This window comes from Physella acuta, unplaced genomic scaffold (genome assembly GCF_028476545.2).
Source record: "Physella acuta isolate Inbredline_101_S28 unplaced genomic scaffold, ASM2847654v3 ptg000245l, whole genome shotgun sequence".
Lineage (NCBI taxonomy): Eukaryota > Metazoa > Mollusca > Gastropoda > Physidae > Physella > Physella acuta.
This window is the reverse complement of record NW_026731764.1, coordinates 476,043-497,864: the sequence shown is the minus strand read 5'-3', so window position 1 is coordinate 497,864 and position 21,822 is coordinate 476,043. Positions and strand designations below refer to the sequence as shown.

Below are 21,822 nucleotides of genomic sequence, written 5' to 3'. Positions count from 1 at the left end.
TAGCTATTACTTATTTTTTAGAAGCTAGGCCTACACTTTAATTTACAGGACTGAGTAATTCTTCTTTCTTCTTCGTTCTTAATTCTAGTGTTGGAAGGGATCCCCTCCAACTCAACTTGTTATGAGCCATATAGCGTTGACTTAGTTTTCAGCCTCCTGTTTTTGGATTTGTTTCCATAGACTTTGTCCAACCAAGGACAAACTACAAGGCAGCAGTTGTTTGATTTTGTAGTTGTCTCTTCAACATGAGTGGCTGTCCCCTGTTATTGAGCCTCATCTGCCTGGGGGTTCAAACCTGGGACTTTTGGGTTGAGCAGCCATGAGCTTAACCAACCCACCCAGTTTGACTTCACTAAGTAATTCCATACCACACAATTTAGTTATCTTTTCAAACCTAAAGGTCTTTGTGGCAGATGAAGTAGAGTTCACATGTTTCTGTGACCTCTGCATATGAAGGGATAATGTGGTCAGCATTATGCCCATTTTTCTACTTTCCCTAACTTGAGTCAGGTACCTATCAGAGCTTGGTTGGCTCTTGTATATTCTACAAACTTAAGTCGGGATCTTAAACTTGAAAGAAGTCATATGCTCTCTATCATACAACACTGTCCCGTATGCATATCATTTATACAGACACAAAAAACATACTATTAAAAAAACAAGCTGTGTAAAATCACTACTATTGTTTATTTTAGACCGGGTTATTTACACAAAAATAGTGTGTATTATGTAAGCCAGCACAGATGTTAATTCTTTTCTGATAACTTACAAACAAAAATTCAAAAAGAATAAAAAATGTTATGGACTACTATATAATGTAATTGTCCACTTACACGTTTCAAAACATTTCAGACTAGAACTATTCTCAGTGGGGCTAAAACAAAAAGCAGGAATGAGTATCTTTTTACTATGAAATTAACTCAATTTACCTTGACAACCAACATATAAATTCAAGTTTACTTACCCTAACCTGATGGTTAAATAAGTTGATATATATATATATATATATATATATATATATATATATATATATATATATATATATATATATATATATATATATATATATATATATATATATATATATATATATAAATTTGTTTTTCTTTCTATATTTTTGGAGTATTGTAATAATTAATTGTTTAATGTAAAAGTAAAACTCTCCCAATAGGGGCATATGTGATATGAAAATTGCTATTCTACTTTTTTTTTATTGCAACCTACTTAAAATAAACAAATGTAAATACAGAGTTACCAGCCCTGAAAATAGTTCTAGTACATAAGAATACTTGTCAATACATAGTTATATAATGTTAGCTGAAGGGAGTTACAGAAAATTAAATATAACCGGAAAAAATGGAACAAAGTAGCTGATAACATTAACAACTCCCAGACATCAAACAATAAAATGGTAGGTGATACAGAGGCAAATATTGGTGGCTAATTTTCTCAAGAAAAAAACTCTTTGCACATTTTTTTAGTTTCAACACAACTGATTGATATGTTAATTACAATGAAGTATTTACAAAAAAAATATTTTCAACTGGACATCTACAGCATTACACCAAGCAATTTAAAATTGTCAAGAGAATTTTTCTTTTAAAAAAAAGTTACATGAGCAAGCAGATAATGCAAGCAAACAAAAACCACTATGTGTGTGGTAAATATTCCACCAAAGCATCCTCTTCTCCTCTAGCTGCCTGAATCATACTTCACTCTATACATACATAAAACATAAGGTCAACTAGCAAATCAAACACTTGACCAAACGAAATAAACCTCCATTCCATTATACCCAGATTTACTAGGTCAATTATAAGGCACAGCCCTACAGTATTTCTTTTATAGATTAGTTCATTAGTATTCTTAGTCATTTTAAACAACATTAGGTACATGCCTATACATAATGCATGGGATCAATTTTTTGTAACAGTAATGTAATGTGTTTACAGAATCAGAAGATATGTGGCTGATTCTAATTTCAACACTAAACATCTGCAGATGTTCCAAGGTTACTTTATTTAATTTGTGTCTCATGTAATATCAAAGTAAATGAAGTTTCTGTACATAAATTGGAAATATGCATAACAAAACACACGTTCAATGAATTGCCCTAACCATAGCATACATTAAAACAACTCAAGCAAGAAATCAATGCAAAATTACTTTCAATTTCAAGCATGTAACAAATATATATTTACAATTACAAGGTTTAAATAAAATATTATAGTGTCTATGTACCAAAAGTGGTTAGAAAGCGTTTTTATTATTATTTAATTTTGAACAATATTAAATAGATTTTAGTGCATTTTAAAGAAATTTGCAGCGAATATTTTCTAATTAGAAGATGGTTGTCAATAGATAACTTGGCTAGCCATTTTAAAATGTGTATTTGAAGATGTCTGAGAATACAAAGCCCTTAATTTTGCCAAAGGATAGTTCTTGATAAACTTGTCATTCTCTAAACTTATTGCACTATCTCTAAGTACATGAGCTATGCTTTTATCTTCTGAGAAACTAATTGAACTTTCAACTCATCATTACATAGTTAAGTACAAGTTACATATCAACACACATACAGTATAAGAAGTAATCACTAGCCAACACACTATCCAAAACACTAAGTCAATGTTCCTTTATTTTCCTATCTCTACTCCAAAAGTAAGAGACTAGTTGAAGATAAGAGAGCATAGGTTTAACAAACATTTGGTCTTTGTTGCTTGCCTAGTTTCAGACAAGGCTTCAAATAAAGGCACAGGAAAAAAAAAAAATTAACAGAATAATATTTCACAATTGAATGTTTTAAGATTCTATACATTGAAATAAGATAAGACATACTAAAAATAATTGGTTAAATATGCAAATATTCTACAACCTTCAAGAATTTTTAGTACTAGATTAAGCTTATAAAACACGTGTTTAACTTTCAAACTTTGTGGTCCTCCATTGATAACATCACATTCCTAGGGGTGGAGTTATGTGATTGGGGTTTGACATCACTTTTAATTTAAAAATCAATCTTAGCAGTTCAGTCAGTTATTTTGCAATTTTAAAGCCTTTTTTGTAAATTGCAACAAAAATTGATTAATTTACTTTATCTTGACCCAGCTAAATTAATATTTTAGAAGAAAATTTCTGTTTCAAAACAGAAAAAACAACAATTGTGGAGGAAGTAGGCTAACTTGTGACATTCAAGGGAGGTGGAAGTGGGGTAAGGGTCAGACTTTTTGTTAGGATGTGAGACAATTAAGATTGCAAGCAAATAATGGACGACCACTTTGTCAGTGTAGAGAGCGAAGATAATTTTCAAAATTTCCACAACAAACAATTACACATTATATAAGAAATAAAATAATTTTTTTCTTAGAGAAAAACCCCCATTTCTAACTGCAATGTAAAAAAAAAAATATTAGCTGCCACATTTGTACACCCAAAAAATGTTTGAAAAAAAAAAGTTTGATGACAGCCCTGTTACAGTGTTTATGTCAAGTAATGTCATCTGCTGACAGATGGGTAAACATTCTAGCTGGTTCAAGCAATTAGAACATCCTAAAAACTAATGTTGGATGATGTGGACTGACAGGTGTTTAAACCTGATTCTAGTTGGTTCAACCTATGTGATTTAGCTTTGACAATTATCAATGCTGGGAAAAACCTAGATCTAAGTAAAATTCATAAGAACAAGTCACTAATCATACAAGCAAAAATATAATTAATTACTGTTATAGAGGTATTTATTTCTTGTTTCATAAACTAAATGCTGCAATACAAATTTTAAAACAAGAAAACAATTACTTTAGCTGTTACTCAAATTATGGTAAATATTTTACTAAAACTAATGTATATTTTTTTTTTATATTTAAGTTTTAATAACATAATACCTGGCCACTTCTAACATTAACTGCACTGTTGTTAATTGTAAATCTAAGGCACATTTTTGTAACAAAAAATCAGGTAATTAGAATATCTATTTGTAGGTGAAACCACAGGTGGGAACTGGTCTGCCCCAACACCACCAGTTGCCACTTTGTTCATTAACAATTTACTTGAATAACATAGGCTGTTGTCATTGAATTTAAATAACTGCACTTTGAAATCAACTTCTGAAAGAAACCAGGTGTAAAGGTAAACTTATGTTGTGCATAATCCTGTTTTTCCACCACTATATATTTACTTGTTAACCAACTCAAAGTTTAGCCCTGAAATTAAAACAGATCTACTTTGTTTTTTCTCTTACGTTAACTGGAATGTTTGAAAGCATTGTGCTAGTTGTATTGAACACAAAAAGCTACCATTTCACTTTTCAGTCTTGTGGGCTAAAGTAATTTTTGCATGCTGTAAATTGGAAAAATGAGAGGAAGCAGAAGTTAAGCAATGGCATGCACAAATACACTAATTTCATTCATACTTGTCTAGTGTAAGTTGAACAACATTATATTGTCTATATACAGATCAAATGTCTCAGCATGTTAGTGAAGCTAAGGTTGAACATTTTAAAAATCAATACAAGTACACAATACAACTCAATTAATAGCAAGTGAACACTAACAAAACACATCCATTGTTTATAAACAGAATAGGTTAGCAAATGTTGAATTCTCATTCATGTTAATCACAATTGTTGACACTATCACATAGTCATTTTCCTTTATTACAATCATAAAGAATAATGAAAAACCACATAGGTGTGAACAAAAACATGGAGTATGTAGTTTAAAAACTTGAACCAATCATGTGCTATTAACAGAACAATTTGCAAGGAGTCCCAGCATAACTAAGTAATAGCATTTGAATAATGAACAAGAGTGAGAGCTGAATTTGCCACAAGGCAAACTCAAGGCAACTGTATTGACAACACATCAAATATTTCATAAGTCAATAAAAATAGATGAATATTTATTTATGCAAGGTAGCCTTCCATTGTATGGACGATGAGGACAACAAAATAAAAATAACAACTTTAAAAAAGAAAACAATATTCATATTGAGCAAGCAGTGTAGTAACAAACTGTAGACACACAAACTATTTATATATATATATTTACATATAGAATTATATATGCTTCATTACCTGAGTTTTGACACCGTATGAAACACAAAACATGATTACCAACAGTTGCAGTGGTGACCACAACCTTAGTAGGTTGGGATAACCACAACCTAAGTAGGTTGGGATAACCACAACCTTAGTAGGTTGGGATAACCACAACCTTGGTAGGTTGGGATAATCACAACTTTAGTAGGTTGGGATAGCCACAACCTAAGTAGGTTGGGATAACCACAACCTTAGTAGGTTGGGATAACCACAACCTCGGTAGGTTGGGATAACCACAACCTTGGTAGGTTGGGATAACCAACTTAAGCAAAAAGAAAACATTTTCAAGAATATTTTTAGTATACTTGCTGCATTTGTATGGTTTTTAAAACTAAGCATGTTTGTGTATTTGAACTAAACTAAATCCAATTTAAAGTCATGCTAATAATGTGCAAGGTGAAGGACGTCCCAAATCTACAACTCTGATGGCAACAATGGAGATAGAAGCTCTATGTGTGAGAGAATATTAACTAGATCTACCCAAATACCAAAACTCGATTTGCACTATTGTGAAAGTCAAATGAAATAACTGTAATGGTCCTGTAATTGAGTAAACAAGCTTGTGTAGGGCAGAAGCATATTTGTTTAAATAAACTATTGACTGAAAGTTCAAAAAGTAATTTAAAAATTTGAAACTATTTTATAATTTTTAAAAAGATGGTAACAATTAAAAGATATATATGTATATATGTAAACAAAAATTTAAAATTGATTTCAAAGATGATAAAAATTTAAATTCTCAGAATTTTTTAAACAGCCTGATAGTTGTTTTCTCAAAAGATTTTTTTTTAAATCATTAATTTAAAAATATTTTAGTACTCAAAATATAAAAATCATACCTATACGAATAAAAATTATACTATCTTAAATTGTAAAATTAAATGTAATTTTCACAGCCAAACTACTACTTTAGAATGGTAAATTTAATTTAAAAAACATTCAGATTCATTTTTAAAAGGCCCTACATGAAAGAGGTTGCCATTTATAGTCTGCAAATAGAAAAGTAAAGCTTTAAAAAAACCAACAAGTTTGCTAGAAGTTGGTGAACTTCACACTTAAAAAAAGGAAAAGTACAAGTTGTTAACATTATTAAAATAAATTTGCTAGAAAAATTTAATTCAATGAAGCTATTTTAAGTCTTGAAGCACTATAAATATGAAATGCCTCAAAAGTGTTGATGATTTCAACTGATGAGCTTGGCATAAAGCAGACAATCTCCCAACTGATAACAAGGGGAAATGAGGTCAGCATAATGCCTGTGTCATGTTTGTCTGTTTGACCTACTTAAAAGGTCAAGGTTTTGAAGCTAGTATAGTATAACATGCATTCAGAAACAGACTACTAAAACACATTTCAAAGGTACAGCAATGTAATAGCTTTATAGCAGCAGGTACACTAAATACAGCTCAAAGTAAAATCTAAAACTTAATGGTTTTTAGAATGATAATTTCAATGAAATATTACATTTTAAAAATGAAAATGTGAGTTAAAAAGGAATATAGCTAATTAAAAAATGTGCTTTCTCAAATTTAAAAATTCTAAATAGTACAATATTTTTAAAAAATATCAATACTATAGAGCAAAATGTTTGCTAATTAATACCATAAAATTAAATGGAAAACTAACTAATTAAAAATTGACAACTATTTATATTTACTCTATATGATTCAATATAATTATATTAATAAACATTTTTTTTACCTTCACAAAGAAATTATGCATTTACTCACTTCAATGTGGTAAAATGTAAGCTGCTATTTGAATAATCAAAACAATATTTTTGCATAAAGCAAAACTTTTTTTTAGGCACACAAATAATCTGCCACTGACATGAAGGTTACCCAAAAAAACCACTTGAAGCAAAAGCAAGCACTGGTCTCACTGTGGTTATATAATCCTCACAAGAAAAACTATGAGAACTGAATGATGACAAGGCTGGAGACTAAGTCCCAATATCAGTTCTTCAAAGTAGAGTAGAAACAACGAGTCCTCAAAGATTTACCTTAAGATACTCTTCACCTTCTACACAACCACTTCTTAGCATAGAATCCTTTCTCTAAAAGATAAATCCAAGACACTATATTTTTTATTACAAACTGTACTAGGTCATGGTAGTATAAAACAGTTTTCATTACCTGTAACTGAGTTCAACAGCAGTCTTATTTCAATCTAAGCACTCCCGGCTACAATATCCATTATGTTGAAACAAGTCACACAACCTCCTACTCTTTTAGAGTACTTGTGAAACAAATCCAAACATTCCAAAAAGAATCAAACCATATTTCCAGCACGTAGGGTAAACAGCACTTGTTTTTTTTATATGATCTTACAGTGCTTATTTGTTTATAAACAATGGTAGGCTTCTGGTTCTGAGAGTACCAAAATGGCCAGCGTCATGATGACAATGGTGGGTTTCTAGCTTGAGAGTACCACATTGGTCTGATTCATATTGAAGAATTATTGCACACACTATTCCAATTTTACACTGAAGAATACATTCACTCAAACTGTTTACAAATTTATCCAAAGCATTGAGCATTATCTGAAGAAGTCAAATTCAAGTCACAGTTTCTTTTCACCAGCTTTTTTCAAAAGATATCTTCCAGTTTGAACTGTCATTTTTTACAATATTATAACAAGAAATGGAACAACCCACAGTAACATGTCAGTTTAAATATCCAGGAGAATAACCAACAACATGTCTTAGTTTCCCTCAGGAGGCAACAGAAGAATGTCCTTAATGATGGAAGGAACATCCGGTCCATCTTTTTTAACATCCCACTCCACCAAAACTTTGGAGTGCTCTACACTGATTGTTCTCAAATCTGACAAGCGGGTGAGGAACCGGGCCAGGGCGTTTCCTCCTCTGCCCCGCTTGGCTGTCTCATATGCCTGCAACAGTTCCACATATGTCCCTTGGATCTTCTCCACCTTTTCTTTATCTTCTAGGCCAGGTCGTTCTGGAAGCAGACATAATATTCAATCACCAACCAGAAAAACAATGGCTGGATAAATAACATAAAAACCATACATATGTTGTGTATGTCAATAAACCATTTTAACAATAAACTTAATACAGATATGTAAATTAATAAGGAAAACCTTAAGGAAATTAATTATAAATGAGAAATAACCTACATATGTGGGCACAAATAAATAAATTGAATTTTAAAAAAAATAACCTAAAATCTATCTATGTAAATTATAAAATCCCACATATGAGTCTCTATAAATGGATAAGTTGGTAACCTACCTGAGAAGATACATATAGCAGTAAACAAGGCGTATTCAGCATTATCTGTTCTGTATGATGCCAAGTTGTGGCACAGCTCAAACAAGAGCTCAGCATAATGGCCAAACCCAGCAGCTTTCATGTTGTCCACCACACAAGGCTGACCATTAGCAAAGACAATGGCTCGAGACTCTATGTCATAACACCGGGCTGCTCTGATGGACATCACCTCCGTAGATGATGACTGCCAGACACATTTTCATTTAGTTAAGCATAAAAAAGTTATAAAGATAAAATTACAGAATCTTAAGTATATTACAAGCTAAAATAAAATAAAATTTCTGTGTTTAAATATTAAAGATTTTAAACCAGCATTTTTTTTTTAACTTGTAAACTAATTCGATGTGAATCAACAAACCTTTAGCAAAGTTATTTGATCTTCTTTCCGTAAGGTGAGAAAGCCAGGGAGTCCTTTAGCAAACTCTACAATCAGCTGAGTGATTATGATAAAAGTTGATGCCATGGAGTTGACAAAACTGTTGGGGTCTATTGTATCAGTTTTGGTGGAATCAAAATCTTTCTGGAAATTATTTAGATCACACAAATTGTTATAGTGAAGTAAAGACCATCGAGAACTATTATAATAGTTTATCTTAAGTTATTTTGAAGATTTATTTCAAATATAATATCAAATTACAAAAATATATTGGCACTGAATGTTATTTTAAAAATAATTCATAATAGTAAAGTAAGATCTCAATTAAAAGCAAAGATTGTGTTAGAAAAATAAATCAAGCGCTAACTTACCAGGGCTTCGTCATATTTTTCCTCATCAGCAAATTCATACTTGTCTTGTAATGCAACCAGTTTCTCTATAGCTTCCCGCTGCTCTGTGGTAAGTTTCCTCATCGGGTCAACGGATTCATCAGTAAAAGAACACGGGGAGCCTGCACCTGATGAGGTGGAAGCTGTGGAAGGAAAGGACAGCAGAACTGGCTTGATGTCCAGCTGTGGCATCATGGGCATGGTGTCCATATCTGAACTGGCGCCATAGCTGTCTGGACTGTGGACCTCTTTTTTTGGGACAAAACGCTTGGCTTTGCGCCTGGCATCTCTAGCTTTACACTGGTCTTCTGAGAGTAAACCTATTACACAAGAAAAATATAAATTGTTTAATTTTGAATGACAAAGGAATAAGTAAACTAACCGTAATACAAAAAAAACCCAAAGAAAATAAACAGTTTAATAGGTTACGAATAATATGTCCAAGAACAATACATTCAAGAAACTGAGATGCAGAAGACTTACATTCTTCCTTCATCCCCACCTCCCTACATCGACGTAATCTACAGGCTTGACATTTGCGGCGCATCCACATGTCCATTTCACAATTTCCCCCATACTTGCAGATGTATGCAGCTGTTTTTGTAATGCTTCTGCGAAAGAATCCTGCAATAAGAAAAAAAAAAATGTAATAAACCACTAATTCATGTATGAATCACACAATGGAACAAGGTAACATTAGCAAATCTGTTGTAAGACATCAAATGTATCAAAGACATGGTATGTATCAAAGACATGGCATGTATCAATCGAAGACATAACCTGTATCTAAGACACAAGATGTATCATGTAAGTTTTGATTGTATAAAAGTGATTGAGATATCAACTCATCTATTGTAAGACATAACATATGGGCCTATAAGCTGAAGTGCAAAAATGTATTAGTACTTATTATATTTAACATTTTAGGCAACAACAAAAAACAAAAAAGACAACAAAAAAAAAGACCCTCTTTTGTGAACGTGAGCTTATAAACTTTTGTAGTTTTATACATTAAACCTGTGTATTTGTTAAAGAAATTTAGTCTGTATAAAATTTGCTAATGTCATTTTACAATTTAAAAAAGACAATGATCAATAATCATAAGACTAAAGCATGGGATGTTGATCATATGGCACTTTTCAGAAACTTATCGTCTACAAGTTAATTCTGATTTCTATATAGCTGTTCTGGCAACATTATTCTTTGTTCTGGCAACATTATTCTTTGTTCTGGCAACATCATTCTTTGATCTGGCAACATCATTCATTGATCTGTCAACATCATTCTTTGATCTGGCAACATCATTCTTTGATCTGGCAACATCATTCATTGATCTGTCAACATCATTCTTTGATCTGGCAACATCATTCTATGTTCTGGCAACATCATTCTTTGATCTGGCAACATTATTCTATGTTCTGGCAACATCATTCTTTGATCTGGTAACATTATTGTATGTTCTGGCAACATCATTCTTTGATCTGGCAACACTATTCTTATAACCAGAGAGTACAAAAAAAACTGTTTTAACTGTCTGGCTTTAATCAAGTTTTATGGTTAAAGTATTTTTTTAAACGCTTAAGTGGTAGATGAGATGAATTTTTTCTTGCCGGGTAATAGACTTATTTTTGGCTTTTTAGGAATAGTCAGCAGATAGTCTTGTTACTATTTAAGATACTAAGTCAAGCCAGGTATTTAGGAGAGCTGAGTGGACTCAGAGAACTCAACTAAAATATGCAAAACATTAGCTTATAACATTTTTTAATAGTAGCCCACTATATTGCAGATAGACCTTCAAGCAACCATCTCACAAAAAGAAGAGTTAAAATCTACTTTCCAGCTAAAAGAGCTGTGTACATGATAGCAGCTACGTTGTGAAACCAGACAATATTTTGGCCTTGACTGGTATATCATCTTGTTTATTAATGTCAAATCAACCTTATGACTGCATGTATCAGTCTTGAGTAGTCCTCAGTATAGGGTGGATAGAACCTTTGTTAAGCTCACCTTTACAGCCCTCACAGCTGAGGGCATTGTAGTGGTACCCTGAGGCCCGGTCCCCACAGATTCGGCACAGCTCCTCCTCTATACTCTTGCCCTCCACTCCATTTCCTTTCTTCCTCTTGGGGTCTGAGGCTCCCCCCACCTCCCCAGCAGCGTCCAATGGATGGTAAGCACTGCTGCCTTGACCAGGACTAAAATTCATCCGATCCGCTAAAGATAACTGATACTGGCTGCTGTCTGGGGGCATCTCACCCTCAGGAAGGACTGCAAATAAAGAAACTTGATATCACAAGAAATAAAATACAAGGAAAGCCTGTAAATGAGGAAACTTGATATCACAGGGTGAAAAATACTGATTATTCTTATAAGACAGAATCGTGTCTAGACAAAGCTGTCACAAAATTAGTATGTTGAAAAACAAAAAGATATTTTTTAAAATTTCAATTAAAATTTTCTAAAAGCAAACACTTTGCTCCATTAGTTTTGAAATGTCAACACTAATCTTATATCCCATTTCAATCAGTTACAACTTTTTTTACTGGCTTTTACTGGGTAGTTAAAATAACCCATGATGAATTAGATTTGTAATCCAGGGACATAACTCATACTTTAAAAACTAAAATAACAGAGCAATAAAACAAAGCAAAATTTAGAACTGAAGCCACTAGTTTGGAGCAGGCAAATTTTTTAATGTCATTTGAACTTAGAAAGTTGTGGAGAAGAAGCACTATAAGGTAGCCCCACTAGAAGCAGTTAGGCTACAACTGGAGCTGGCTAACTGGTTAATGGGTTTATGAAAGTCATTTATTGTCTGGATTAATTATAAAGATAAATAGTTGGTTAAATGAGGAAGAGATAGATTTATACATAGAGCGAACAAGTTAAAAAATGAATCAATATACATTAAGCAGTATGGGAACCAACATGGTTTTATGGGACCCAACATAACGTTACCTGGTTAAATGGGACCAGACTATAGAGACTGATTAAATGGGGATAAATATTAAAGAGACTGGTTAAATTTTGAATAGGACAGCCATTACCAGATTGGTTAAATATGGGACAGAGTAAATATTAGAAGACGTCTTTCACCCAGACACTGTGGGAATTTCAAAAGCAATAAATGGCCTGATTAGTTAAGTGTGGGAAAATGTGCGTGTTGTGTGTGCTATTCAGCAGATAACCGCCACTGGTATTGCAATGTGGGCCATCCACGCTTCACCTACAACATACACGTGACCATGACAAGAAGCCACTCCCAGGTCGCTCCTGTTGCATGAATCTCAGAGGCAGACAGATCTAGGTGCCAACACATCTTTGATAAGTATAAACGATAGCATGATCGACGATAGACAATTTTATACCCGTAAAATATGAGATTCGTTGCATAAAGATATACAATTTTACACCCGTAAAATATGAGATTAATTGCATGACGATATACAATTTAACACCCGTAAAGTATGAGATTAGTTGCATGACGATATACAATTTAACACCCGTAAAGTATGAGACTAGTTGCATGACGATATACAATTTTACACCCGGAAGTCTGTGTGTTGACAATTGTAAAAAAAAAAGCAATTTTAAACCAATTATGGCTAATTATACTTTCTCTTTGGCCCAGAAAACAACAAAGTGCTGGCTACAGCAGTCGATTTCTCATCATACCCTCAACTATTTTTGCTCCCATATCAAATCAATCGTTCACAATTTTTATCGATTTCTTAAAGGCTTCCCTTTGGACAGCTGGTACACACACACACACACACAGACACAAACACACTCGCTGCTATTTTCGTCATAGTCACACACACACGCTCCGCGTAGTGCTCACGCATACGGCCACCTGATCCCACCCCCGCCCCGCCCCGTCCACCAACACACATCCGCTTGGTCAGTAAAGTCTACGGAATCCTTAAAAATACCACAGCTCACGTCAAAAACGTATACATACAATAGACATGCCGATTCACACAAACAGCAAACAGGCCTAGACAAACGCCAGTTATGCTTAGACACACACACACACGCCAGTTACGCCTAGACACACACATACGCATGCACAAACACACATACACACGCCAAATAGTCCTAGAGGCATTTCTAGACACACACACACACACACACACAAACAGCTCAAGAGACGAATACATCCTGCATGAGTCCCTATGCCGACTGCTAAATGCTATCAACGAGTGAACCGTGTCACTGGTCCCATAATTAGACGAACTTGTGTAACCATACACAACAGCAAACACAGGTGACGTGTACACATATTCATGCTTGTAACTTTACTGCCGCATTCAGGGACGGCTGCATTACAAACACAGGTCACGTGGTCACACAGCCGATGTCACTTGTGGTTACACAAATCATGTACTAGTCCATTCAAGAGATGGCTGGACCAAACTATGGGAGCATTTACTGAAAAAGTACGACTGCCTCACAAGACTACATCAGCACCTTCTTCAACCACTACAAATTTAGAATTACTTTATTACTAACATCTTTAATCAGTACCAATTTATAATTACGTTATTACTAACATCTTTGATCACTACACATTTATAATTACGTTATTAGTAACATCTTCAATCACTTCACTACAAATATATAATTACGTTATTAATAAGATCTTCAATCACAACAAATTTATAATTACGTTATCCAATCAATTTAAATAAAAAAAATAACGCTGTTTTCTTAAGTACAACTGAAAAACTGCATGTTTTTGTCAGCTTGTATTTGTGTTGTTTGATTGCAGACTGGCCAGAGGTGACAGGGTCAAGACAATGGCCACAAATGACGGGTCAAGACGATGACCACAAATGACATTATTAGACGATCACTTAGACGGAAATGTTATTGCTAAGACTATGAGTATGAAAGATTAGAAATTGAAGAAACAAACAGCTGTTTATCCATTTGTTTGTTCTAAAAGCGAAGTCCAGAATTGTATTAGCAGTTTCTAACAGCTATCGCGATTCCTTGAGCAATGTGTAGCGCATCATGATGTAGAAACATTTACATTGAATCAAAGCAGTATAGGAAAAAATCACGTGACTTCGACACATTAATGTATCAGGTGTGTCGCAAATACAACAAACACGTCTACGCCGACTAGACTACTAAAAAACAAAACAAGTAAGACCTAACACCAGGAAAAAAAAACAATTTAAAAATAGAGTAGGCTGTGTTCAGTTCAATGTCGACCTACTAGTTACAGGGGAGGTGACGATATTAAGCTTGCTATAAATGAATTAGGTCAGAACTAGAGTTATCGGTCGTAGCTCTCATTCCCTGTTCAAAACGTTCCTTAATGTTTTATACGACTAGTCTCGATTTCTAATGGACCACAGATCGAAACAATGTTTTAATATCTATACATTTAATTGGGTTGGTTAACACTAATTAGAACAAGCTGATTCCACTCGACAACTTTGTTAAAGGATGAGTACAAGCTAAACAGCGCGTTGTTGGGTCTCTTAGTCCTAATGGCGTTTGTGCTGTTCTCTTAATTTAACATGTTTTTCTTTGTAACAAGTCATTTGGTCTCTTAACTGAAGATAATGTGTTTCTTTATAGAAAGTCATATGATATTAATAATCTGTCGTTTCCTCATATTTTAACAACCTAAAAATAACAATTCTCTACAGCACGCCACTTTCATGTTTTCGCCAGTGAAAATAGCGTGTTTCTCTTCTAACGCGGAAAACCGTTAAGCATTACATCTTGCGTCATTCCCAGTGTGACGTAGAGATCAAAATATTAAGGTCAAAGTACAGCGCGTCTTATCTATCGAATGTTCGATCTCCCCTCGTTCCCCACACTTCCCTGTTGTTTTTCTTCTTACAGACTCCAGTCCGTGGGGTTGTGTCCTTGTTGTTTGTCTCAGTTTTACACATGAAGATACACTTTCAGCAAGATATCTTTTAATACAACTTAGTATACCTAATTTAGGTTATTAATTACAATTTTAAAAATCAATATAAATTAAGGCCATGTAACAATAGCATTATTCTAGGTTACACTGAGCCAACACACAGCCTACAGGTAAAAATACTTTGAGCGTCTGGACGTTAACACCGGCAGGCCTTTGGGTGTCACAAGATTGTATCTTAATGCAAGCTTAGATTTATGTGCTCTTACACAACCTTTAGTTTGTCCTGTAGGTAAGAAGACGGGATGGGTCTTCTTTTTTACTATGGGAGCAGTTTGGCTGAGATGATGTCTACCAGCAGTATAACATTTTTATATGTACCAGTAGAGTACCTAATCACTTGTATGACATATGGCTTGTAGTACCAGTAGAGTACCTCATCACTTGTATGACATATGGCTTGTAGTACCAGCAGAGTAGTATGACATATGGCTTGTTGTACCAGTAGAATACCTCATCACTTGTGTGACATATGGCTTGTAGTACCAGTAGAGTACCTCATCACTTGTATGACATATGGCTTGTAGTACCAGTAGAATACCTCATCATTTGTGTGACATATGGCTTGTAGTACCAGTAGAGTACCTCATCACTTGTGGGACATATGGCTTGTAATACCAGTAGAGTACCTCATCACTTGTGTGACATATGGCTTGTAGTACCAGTAGAATACCTCATCACTTGTGTGACATATGGCTTATAGTACCAGTAGAGTACCTCATCACTTGTATGACATATGGCTTGTAGTACCAGTAGAATACCTCATCACTTGTGTGACATATGTCTTGTAGTACCAGTAGAATACCTCATCACTTGTGTGACATATGGCTTATAGTACCAGTAGAGTACCTCATCACTTGTATGACATATGGCTTGTAGTATCAGTAGAGTACCTCATCACTTGTATGACATATGGCTTGTAGTACCAGTAGAGTACCTCATCACTTGTGTGACATATGGCTTGTAGTACCAGTAGAGTACCTCATCACTTGTATGACATATGGCTTGTAGTACCAGTAGAGTACCTCATCACTTGTATGACATATGGCTTGTAGTACCAGTAGAGTACCTCATCACTTCTACGCCAGCACCAGTAGTCAACCCTATCACTTCTATGACATATGACATGTACTAAAATAACAGAGAACTAAAATATACCGTCAAAAGACAATTCTTAAATTAAAAACAGCAATTAGGCTGAATTCATTATTGGATTAAGATTTCAAAGCAATAACCAGTCAGATTTGTGGATGTCCTCAACATTTACGTGAATATTTAATACCCGCCATTAAAAAGAAAGCTTTTAACAAGATGATCAAATGACAAAAAAGTGATGTATTACAAAAATAGCATTTGAAACAGCTAAAAATATTTTAAGTTGTAATTTTTAGTTGCTAAAAAACTGTAAGGTATCTCTAATATCTTTGTTATTATATTATCAATTAAGCATATGCTTAGTGTAGCCATCAGTCAACACTATAACGTGAAGCCATTCCATGCAGTTTTTACTATTTTCACTGCTGGATAATCAAGACAGAAAAAACTGACCACATCTGGATAATATAATCAAGACAGAAAAAAACTGACCATGTCTGGATAATCAGGACAGAAAAACTGACCACGTCTGGATAATCAGGACAGAAAAAACTGACCACGACTGGATAATCAGGACAGAAAAAACTGACCACGTCTGGATAATCGGGACAGAAAAAACTGACCAGGACTGGATAATCAGGACAGAAAAAACTGACACGTCTGGATAATCAGGACAGAAAAAACTGACCACGTCTGGATAATCGGAACAGAAAAAAACTGACCACGTCTGGATAATCGGGACAGAAAAAACTGACCAGGACTGGATAATCAGGACAGAAAAAACTATCACGTCTGGATAATCAGGACAGAAAAAACTGACCACGTCTGGATAATCGGAACAGAAAAAACTGACCACGTCTGGATAATCAGGACAGAAAAAACTGACCACGTCTGGATAATCAGGACAGAAAAAACTGACCACGTCTGGATAATCGGGACAGAAAAAACTGACCAGGACTGGATAATCGGGACAGAAAAAACTGACCAGGACTGGATAATCAGGACAGAAAAAACTGACCACGTCTGGATAATCGGAACAGAAAAAACTGACCACATCTGGATAATCGGAACAGAAAAAACTGACCACGTCTGGATAATCGGGACAGAAAAAACTGACCACGTCTGGATAATCAGGACAGAAAAAACTGACCACGTCTGGATAATCAGGACAGAAAAAACTGACTACGTCTGGATAATCAGGACAGAAAAAAACTGACCAGGACTGGTTAAACCGGGACAGAAAAAAACTGACCAGGACTGGTTAAACCGGGACAAACCAACCGCCAGTGTAAGCGTGAACTGGCCGCCATCCCAACAGTACAAGGCCGCAGGAAATCAATGCTGGCTGTAATGAAGATAAAAACGTTGCTAGACGGTAAGCTGCAGTGTGGATGTAAACCAGCGATGGCGCACTGATCAAGTCTACCGACATTCACATTCAGTTCACGTTTAGTATGACGGTACCAGTCTTGTTATGTGCATTTTTTAGGACATGAGACACATAAGCTTGATAATAATTTTACACTTGATATACTACAAACATATTTTTTTAATTCTTTGCTTTTTACAACGCACTCAAACTAGTATACACGTTTGCAGTAGGCCCTATACCAAATACTTATTTGAGGTACAATCAATTCAATCATCACCGCCAATATTTCCCGCAATGTTATATTGCAACAATCAACATCGCCATTATTATTATTCCCCACACCACGACATTTCAACAATCATCACCGCCATTATTTCTCACACCAAGACATTTCAACAATCAACACCGCCATTATTTCTCACACCAAGACATTTCAACAATCAACACCGCCATTATTTCTCACACCAAGACATTTCAACAATCAACACCGCCATTATTATTATTCCCCACACCAAGATATTTCAACAATCAACACCGCCATTATTCCCCACACCAAGACATTTCAACAATCAACACTGCCATTATTTCTCACACCAAGATATTTCAACAATCAACACCGCCATTACTCTCCACACTAAGACATTTCAACAATCATCACCGCCATTATTTCTCACACCAAGATATTTCAACAATCAACACCGCCATTATTACCCACACCAAGATATTTCAACAATCAACACGCCATTATTTCCCATCTGAAGATTATTTAACGATCCACTTGGATTTATCCAAGAAAAAAAAACATGGCAAAAAAAAAAAAGTTCTGGCCCAGATTGTGAGAGGTCAGTGCGACATGATATGGGCGCTAACTAGATCAACAAGATGCTGCAAGTAGCTATCACAAACAGGAGGACGGGACCTGCTCATACATCATGCTAGAACTAGAAAGAAGATGGGACATTTTTTGTCAAGGAATAACATTTTTAAGGCCAGCCGAATGGTTTTTTTTTTAAAGGCGTATCAGTTCTTTGTTTAGTGTTAAGGATCAATATCGATTAGGAAGCTTGCCAAGAAAAACAAGTATTGGATATTGTAATCTTGCCACCAAACATCTTCCATGATTCAAGTTTTCTAGTCATCATCGTTCTGTACAACCGGACAAGGCTAGAGACAAAACAAGACTACCTACGGCTTGCTTGTGCCTCAGGACTGACTCATACAGTAATAAACGAGGTGATGTATTATTTACTTGCACTTTACTAGCGTCTACACGGCGCACCGGAAAGCATTTTAATTAAAGAAATATCATGTCATGCGTTAACTTCCTTCACTGAGATTGTTTTTTTTTCTTTCTCATTACAATATTCTTTACCATAAAAAAACGTTCGTTTTTTTTGTTTTATTTTTGACATTGTTTTTAAAGAATGTTTAACATTGTAATAAAGGTATTTTTAATACTGATATAAAAACATCTAAAACTAGTACCTTGAGAGAAGCTTTGAGACAAATGAGAACACCTATGAAACAGTGCCAAAAGTCACCTTATAACCAAGAGGACGAAGCTTGGGGACCATAGCAAAGACTAGATTATCCGCTGCTGGGTGATAGTGGTGCCTACTAGTTGTGTTTCTGATGAACAAATCTATTGCATATTGAGGAAATATGTCAAGCCCTTAGACGAGAACCAACAATACTACAAAGTCAATCATTCACGCAAGATATAGAAGTATAAGGAAAAATGGGAGTAAGTCAAAGGGCTCAGTTGTTATTACACATTTAAGGGAGTATTAATTACATCTAGTTGATATATTTAGTTTGTAACGTAGGCCTACAGCTGTATGGTTGTGTGTACTGACTAACACCTCTGTAAAAGAAAGCCTCGCTGGTGTGTACTGGGTAAGCGGTGTAGAACATGTTTTACAGATGATTTGTTAGAGACAGGGCATGACAATAGGATCAGGAGCTAACCCACACATTAATAAAAATCTATAGTTAATTTGCCTCATGTGGCTTTATCTTTTAGATAAAGACTCCTATAACTTTCAGCTATTTTAATCTCAATGTTGAGCAATGTTTTATAACATTATGAAGAGAATGGCGTCAAGATAAGCGACACTAAGACAAAGCTAATTAAAGAGAGAAATGTTAACTATCCTATTCGCCTTGTTTATGTGGTATTTTTCTGTGGACAGAGGCAATAAGTCTTTTCAGCTACATGTCACAACATAACACTTGAACTAAGTAATGTTTCTTTTGTCTTTATTAATCTACAGACGTGTCTAAATATTTAATATGCCGCCCGTCACCAAAAAGCTATTTCCGTTCTACCTCGTCTCCAGCTTTTCAAGTTTGGATACAAAATAAACAAGGTACGCTGTTGCATAACTGTTGTGTATATTCAGCCTGTTCCAGTTTTTATGAATCTACCCCTCATAATTAACCTAGTTTAACTTAAGTGAACATTGTCCATCTAAATATTTGACGATGTAATTAGATATAATTCTTAATGTGGCCAAACAAATTAAATGTAAGTGGTTTTTTTTTTAAACTCAGCGTCAAATTAGAGTTGATGAAATTTAATGTAGCATAATAGAATACAAGACGTGACGAAACTTGCTGAGAAATCAAACGTAGATCATAAGGTAGGAAAATGCTAAATATGCAGAGGAAAAAAACTAGATCCAAGTAGAAAAGCCCTAGAAATGTACTTTAGAGGGAAAAAACCTAGACTAGATCCTAAAGTAGAAAAGCCCTAGAGTAGTACTTTAGAGGTAAGGAAACTAGATTAGATCCTAAAGTAGAAAAGCCCTAGAGATGTACTTTAGCCCAGATCCCCTCACGGTCTCATGTCACGTGTGAAATGAATGATCTCACGCGGATAGCTCGAGTAAAAAAAAAACGTCAGCTACAGGTGGCACCATAGGGTTAGATCTGCGTCAGACAAAGTTTTAGGGTCAACCAACCAACGTGCTCTGACCAGTGCAGGAGATGTAGCCTACATTTTTATATCGGTTGTAGGGAGGTCAGCCCACTGATTAGTGCAGGAGGTGTAAGTGTAATTACATGGGCTGTCAGTTGGTCAGCCCACTGACCAGTGCAATACATGTAATCGTGTTTACATAGGTTATCGTGGTTTGCATTACGTAAAGAAAGCACTACGACAGCCCATACATTCTCCATCAAGTTCACTTGTCTGTCCTCAGGCCTAGAACCCATGTCATGTCCTTATGCTCGAGGAAGCGATGTGAGTCACGACTGTTGCTGGCTTACACAAGACAACGCTGTGACAAGGCAAACGGAAACAACATATGTATAACAAGCATACTTTTATTGCCACGAGTGACGCGAGATATTTGTTTCATTTTTACAGCTCAAAAACACGTTTAACAATTTCAACAAAAAATATCTTTTAAACGTTTTCTTCAACTGAGAGATGAATCAATAGAAATGCAATTCAGATGCATGCAGCAGATTACTGAAGGAAGGAGGTGGCAACTTGTCTGATATGATTTAAAAACTAGCGACCTCTACGTGTCAAAGTCCGCAAGACGACCAGCGAGTTGTCTTCAGGTTGAGTGCAGAAAGTTAAATTGACTATATGAAACTGATTACAGAAAGTTTATGGCTGCAGCAATGTAAGAAAACTTAACAGCTGCAGATATTACGGGATGAGATTCATTTGAGTACAAAAACTGTGTAGCTGCAGCTATGTGAAAAAGTTAATGGCTAAAGCAATAATATGACGACACGAGCTTGAGAAAAGGAAGTTAATGGCTGTGGTAATGTGAGAAAAAGAATGGCTGCAGCTACCCTGTGAGGACACCTATGAACAAGAAACACGAGCTTTCCGCGTTATGTTGGACAAAAAAGTGAAAATAGTTTAACGAATCAAAGTTCTAATTACAGAATTTTTTTCTCTTCAAACAAAGAATGTGTTGTTTTTAAACCTGAAGCAGGTCTATTTTCAGTTCCAACCACAGCAAATAAAATGCAGACGCCTAATTAAAAACAACGTTAAAAGTTGGACGGGCTAGCAGTGGGACGTGCAATTAATTATTCAGGGTCGTTAGTTTTCAGGTTAATGCATTTTCGTGACGGCAGAGTATGATAGCTCTTATCGTTAGCACCGCTATTATATACGTAACGTATTAGCATCCTGTTAATCCACGTGTACAATCTGTTATCCCGATTGGGTACTACATTAGTTAACTTGTAAAGTTACCCCACAGATCAAGTGGTCAACTACTCATACAATT

At 35.0% G+C, this 21,822-nt stretch overlaps 1 protein-coding gene across 6 annotated transcripts in view; it reads right to left on the bottom strand.

Moving 5' to 3' along the window:
- Nucleotides 1–675: 675 nt before the first annotated feature.
- Nucleotides 676–21,822, bottom strand: part of LOC131938464 (ecdysone receptor) — a 46,214-nt gene continuing 25,067 nt past the window's right edge. For 5 of the 6 annotated variants that reach the window (XM_059296496.1, XM_059296497.1, XM_059296499.1 and 2 more), the window contains 6 exons: nt 11,160–11,420; nt 9,636–9,776; nt 9,135–9,472; nt 8,746–8,907; nt 8,349–8,571; nt 676–8,055 (listed from right to left, as the gene is read on the bottom strand). In XM_059296496.1, the coding sequence (XP_059152479.1) occupies nt 7,799–8,055; nt 8,349–8,571; nt 8,746–8,907; nt 9,135–9,472; nt 9,636–9,776; nt 11,160–11,420 (1,382 nt within the window). In that variant the 3' untranslated portion in view covers nt 676–7,798. Of the gene's footprint in view, nt 8,056–8,348; nt 8,572–8,745; nt 8,908–9,134; nt 9,473–9,635; nt 9,777–11,159; nt 11,421–14,070; nt 14,274–21,822 lie in introns of those variants that run through there. The other variant, XM_059296500.1, reaches the window with a different exon arrangement.